The sequence below is a fragment of the Zeus faber genome (assembly GCF_960531495.2).
Source record: "Zeus faber genome assembly, chromosome: 6".
In the NCBI taxonomy this organism is placed as follows: Eukaryota; Metazoa; Chordata; class Actinopteri; order Zeiformes; family Zeidae; genus Zeus; species Zeus faber.
Window position 1 is genome coordinate 32316363 of NC_137201.1, and position 5000 is coordinate 32321362.

The window sequence follows — 5000 nt, forward strand, 5'->3', positions numbered from 1 at the left end:
ACATGAACAGTACATGTACAGTACATGTACAGTACAGTTCCCACAAGAGCTCCATGAACAGAATGAATATTTATTAAGAGACGAGGAGTTGTTTTTGTTTTGCTGTTTGTATGACTTTTTTTTTGCTCCGTCAACCAAAGAACTTCCTTCAGGATTCCATTAAGAGGACACGCAAATTGTTGCTAAGCAACACATTAAAAGCTTCCCAACCACCTCCCCGTATCGTGCACGCTGATTTGCACGTTTCGCTTGGCTGTGCAGCCAGTTTCATCTGGCAATCTGTTGCTCCTGCTTTTCCTGGTCTTAACTTTCAGACCTTGAGGCAGTCTTGTTTTTAAGCGGAACGCTTCCCACGAGTCCACTTCTGTCATTAAATGTCAACCGATTGAAAAATGTTGCAGTTGAATCAACACACAGGTCAACATCCCAGTCAGACTGCACTGTCAGATTGTACACACTGACCACTGCCCATGCCATTCGGTGGAATTATTTCACTGAAGGTGGAGCTATCTGTGTATACAGAATTTATATAGAATTATACAGAATATATATAGAATTAAAAATATAGAATATATACTTTTTAATGTGTAACTTTTCAGATAAACTCAGTGTACTGGGTGGTTCTCATGGGGGAACAGCAGCGTATGGGTGTGTTGCAGAATCTCAGAGAAAGGTTTTCTATCTCTCGGTATCTGGGCGTGGCTGAAACTGCAGCAATCAGGGTTATGTAAGAGCGTCTCGCCTGGTTACAGCCGAATGGCAGATTATTCAGTCTCGGGGGAGTTGAACGAGATGGCTGAGGGTGTGGAGCAAGACAACAGAAGAAATACTTATGACGAGAACTGCCCAGATTGTGTTAAATAGATCCACTGCCCACTGACATGGAGATTCCATTCACTCGCCAAAATCTTGAAAATTATGGAGTATATATATTTTTTAATTCTCATTTAAAACTGAATAGATTACAAATGAAAACATAAATGATTAATCATCTTGCTTTAAGGAAATATGCCTATTGCTCAACTATCTTATTAGGGGGGAAAAATGCTGCACACTAAAAATAAAATAAAATAAAATAAAAAAAATTTAATGTTTAGTTTATAATTATCTTATATCACAAAGGTTGGTGGGGTTTTTTTTGTTGTTTTTTTAACAAATCTTACCTTAAGAATGTATTTTTTTTTACTCCTTGTTTGTGGAGCGCAGAGAGGGAATGACTAGTTTTGACTTCACCTGGAGAATCATTACGTGTTTTATGACAAGCACACTTTGCGTAAGAACCGTTTGTCCAAGAAAGGTTGCTGAGTGTCAGCTTGACATAAAACTCTGATTTATTCCTCTCACCAGCTCCAAAGGTCCGAAGAGGAAGTGAACCAGCTCAGACGCACTGGGGTTCTGGATGTGCTTCTTCAGTTTGGCCTGCAGGGGGCAGCGAGACAGAGACACTGGGTGAGAGGCCGGTGGACGTCAGGAGCCGGGCAGGAGGTTGGGGAGCTGTGAAATCTCACCAAGAGGTTTAACGCCAGCTTCAGTTTCTGCAGACTGTCGATGAACTCTGCTTCGGACGGGGGCTTGGCCCGCAGGGTCAGCATTCCCTCTGCGAACACACACACAAACAATGACCACACACACACTGACCACACACACTGACCACACACTGACCACACACTGACCACACAGCGGTGTCCAGCTGCGTGGACCAGACGGCCGCAAAGACGCATCGATTTTTTTGACCAAGCTACAAAGTTAAAGGAACACTCCGGTATTTTTTTTACCTCAACCTTATTTTTCGATCAGTGGCAGTCAACCCGAGCGATTGGCATCATAACCTTCTATAATGATCCTGATCATATTGATTTGATTGTTGATTAATACTGATTAATTGATATTGATTGATGTTAAGGGGCAATACGTAGCACAGTGGGTCGATCACGTTCCGTGAAGAACGTGGTCATGATCGCACGATCCAAAAATAAGGCTGAAAAAAATACCTTTCAAAGGAGTTTTCCTTTATTTCAGAATACTTGAAAATTCACGAACAACGATTTAACTTTTTTTATTTTAATTTCATGGTTCAGTTGAGGGTCACGGGAAATATTTTGAGAGGTTTTATCTTTGCAACCAGGCCGTAGATGATCGCCCCTCCCCGACAGCCGTCGGCACGCGCTACCCAGCCGCTCTGAGTCACCACACGCGTCGCGCCCTGGGAAATAGGACGCGCAGGACGACGTGCACGGGCACAGCAAAAACATGGCAGCGTGGACAATATGGACATATTGCCGCTTGGTTTTTGCCACCGCAGGAGAAGAAAGGGGAACAGACCTGCTGGTCCCTTCTTCTTATTCTTCTTACTCTTGTTGCGCTGGTTAAGCTGAGTGAAGGCCTCCGCCGCCTTCTGCAGCCGAGCCACGAAGATCTCGATGTCGTCCAGGGCGTAGTTCAGGATTTGCTGAGAGACAGAGACCGGCCGTTACTATGGCAACTATAAAAACTTTAAAAGTAAACGTTATGGGCGCCTCCTAACCTCCTTTCAGATCTGCCTTAGGATGTATTGTCTTGTGAAAAACATTTAATTTTCTCTGTTTTTTATTCCTTTACTGCGATTTGAGTTAAAAAAAAAATTTTTTTTACCTTGTTTTCTTTTTTGTAAAGAACTTTGTAACTTATTGTGGTGTGGGGATGGTGTGGTTTGAGCAGCCACTCTCGTCTTGGGTCGAGGTAATTGAGCCCAGGATCAGGGTGGCTGTGCACCTGTTGCTTGTTAGAGCAATCAATGACTAACAGGTAAAACCCCCGTCGCCACACACACACACACACAGGAGAGGAGCCCTTCTCATGACATGTTTTCCATCTGCTCCAGGCTTGTTCCACCTTGCCCCCTCACTGCAATAAAACTGCTGTGTTTTCAACCCCACGGCCTGTCTGGCCCTAAAAATTCCACTTGCCACACAAATGTTGATGAAAAATGCTATAAAAATAAAGTTTCTTCTTCTTCTTCCTCCTTCTTTTTCTTCTTCTTCCTCCTTCTTTTTCTTCTTCTTCTTCTTCTTCTTATTATTATTATTATTATTACATAGCAGGGTGCATTTTGGACACTGAAGGGAATGTTGGCATGTCCTGTGGCGTCACAACAGACCGAGGCTTTTTACTCGGGGAAGTAATCAGGTCAAGTGCGAACTCACCACGTCCTTCTCGATGCGCTGAGCCAGCTTCTCATGCGACTCCTGGTCGCTCTGCACCGAGCTCCGTCTTTCAATGTCTAACTCAATAAAATAGAAGAGTGAAGAATCCATTGCTGGCATCAAAACAGAAAATATTATATATACAACATATAAATATATATATATATATATATATATATATATATATATATATTGCACAATAATATACAGTATGTGTGTGTGATAATAAAAAATATATATTATAATAAAATACCATAAGAATATCTAGATGTAAAAAATTTGAAAGCATATACAAAAATACGTAGAGAAAATATGATATTTCAGGCTGTCTGTGTGTTCCCCTCACCGTGCACGCTCATGGCAGCCACCCGGCCCTTCCCCACGGGAGCGGAGCTCTTTGCGGCCGACGGAGGGAGGATGCTCTCTCTGTGACGCTTCATTTTCTCCTGGTTCACCCTGGACCACAAAGCAGCTTCATTAGATATCAGACAAGGTAACCGGCAGTCGTGTTTACAAATGAATGCACTGCAATAGAATCTGTATTTTAAAAAAAACAAATCATATCAATCAATAACTAAATAAATACAAATGTGTGCGTGTGCGTGCGTGTGCGTGCGTGCGTGTGCGTGCGTGTGTGTGCGCTGGTCCTCACTTTAAGGTCTGCGGCCTCATCTTCTTGCCGTGCTTGTTGTCTCCCAGGGCGCTGTCCACGTCAGCGTGCACCATCTCAGCCTGGACACAGACAGGGCGCGTCAGGGCGCTCACAGTGCGGATCCAGGCTGTGTGCTGACATCACACTGACGGAGCCACTGACTCACAGGACGCTGCGTTCCCATCACAACGCCTTCATTCAATCAGGAAGAATATTCGCGTTCTGCTGCCGTGACCCTAATAGGACACGCTCGCCATTTTCCAACACAGGCTTCATTAAAATGTTGGCAACTGCTAATAGCACAGTGCAATGGGGCGAACGTCCGATGGGGCTTTAAAAAAACATGTTGAATCTCCTTCTCAAAAACGGGAATCTCACAATATTGTCAAGACTAATGTGAAATTATTGTCTTCATATGTTATACCGCACTTTTTATCAGGTTGTCAGGGTTTTATTAACTTGTAAGAGACTAGAAACAGGAAGTTGCGTTGCTTTGGACGTCAACCTACTGTAGCCAAAGTCACACATTTTGATGTACTGCAGAGATCACAAATACAAATAAAATGTGATATTACTTTTACTTAAAACAATAAAAATACATTTTTAAAGACACTATATTGGGAGTTTCCTGAGGAGATTTAAGATTAAAATTCATGGCTTTTTATCTTAAATGTTTGCCCCATCGGAATGCATTTGAACAAAACGAGAAGCTGCGGCTCCTCTCTGTGGGTTGGTGGCTCCAACCCCCCTCGCACATCATCAATTCTCAGGAAATAATTAAAAGCACTCGAGAAAAAAGGGTAGGCAAAAAAAAAACAAAAAAAAACATTGTATTGTTGTGTTGTGTCGAACCTCATCCTGGACAGATCATATTTATTTGTGTTGTGACGCGCTAACGGCAACTTTACAAAGGTGCGTAAAGGATAAAGGATAAATAGGTCGAATAAAAAAAATAAACGGATGAAAAAGGATTGAGTTCAAATGACTCGGAACCACTTCCCTCGTCCGCTGCAGGTTTGTGTGCTGAGCTGCGACCCACCTCCACCTCGTCGCAGTGGAAGAAGTGGATGTCGGGCTTGTTCTGGTCCTTGTCCTGGCAGACCAGCAGCAGCACGGACGGGTAGCGCGTCTGGTTCAGCACCGTCTGGCAGTGGTGGATGGTGGCT

The 5000-nt window shown here is 43.3% G+C and overlaps 1 protein-coding gene across 2 annotated transcripts in view; it reads right to left on the reverse strand.

Annotated features, from left to right (window-relative positions):
• The window catches only part of eps8l2 (EPS8 signaling adaptor L2), a gene marked incomplete at its 5' end in the record, with an annotated part of 25215 nt that overhangs the window by 9703 nt on the left and 10512 nt on the right, over positions 1 to 5000 (reverse strand). For both annotated transcript variants that reach the window (XM_080002319.1, XM_080002318.1), the window contains 7 exons: positions 1345 to 1419; positions 1509 to 1597; positions 2323 to 2449; positions 3183 to 3259; positions 3529 to 3638; positions 3835 to 3914; positions 4874 to 5000. The exon at positions 4874 to 5000 is cut by the window's right edge and continues 23 nt beyond it. In XM_080002319.1, the coding sequence (XP_079858445.1) occupies positions 1345 to 1419; positions 1509 to 1597; positions 2323 to 2449; positions 3183 to 3259; positions 3529 to 3638; positions 3835 to 3914; positions 4874 to 5000 (685 nt within the window). The remainder of the gene's footprint in view (positions 1 to 1344; positions 1420 to 1508; positions 1598 to 2322; positions 2450 to 3182; positions 3260 to 3528; positions 3639 to 3834; positions 3915 to 4873) is intronic.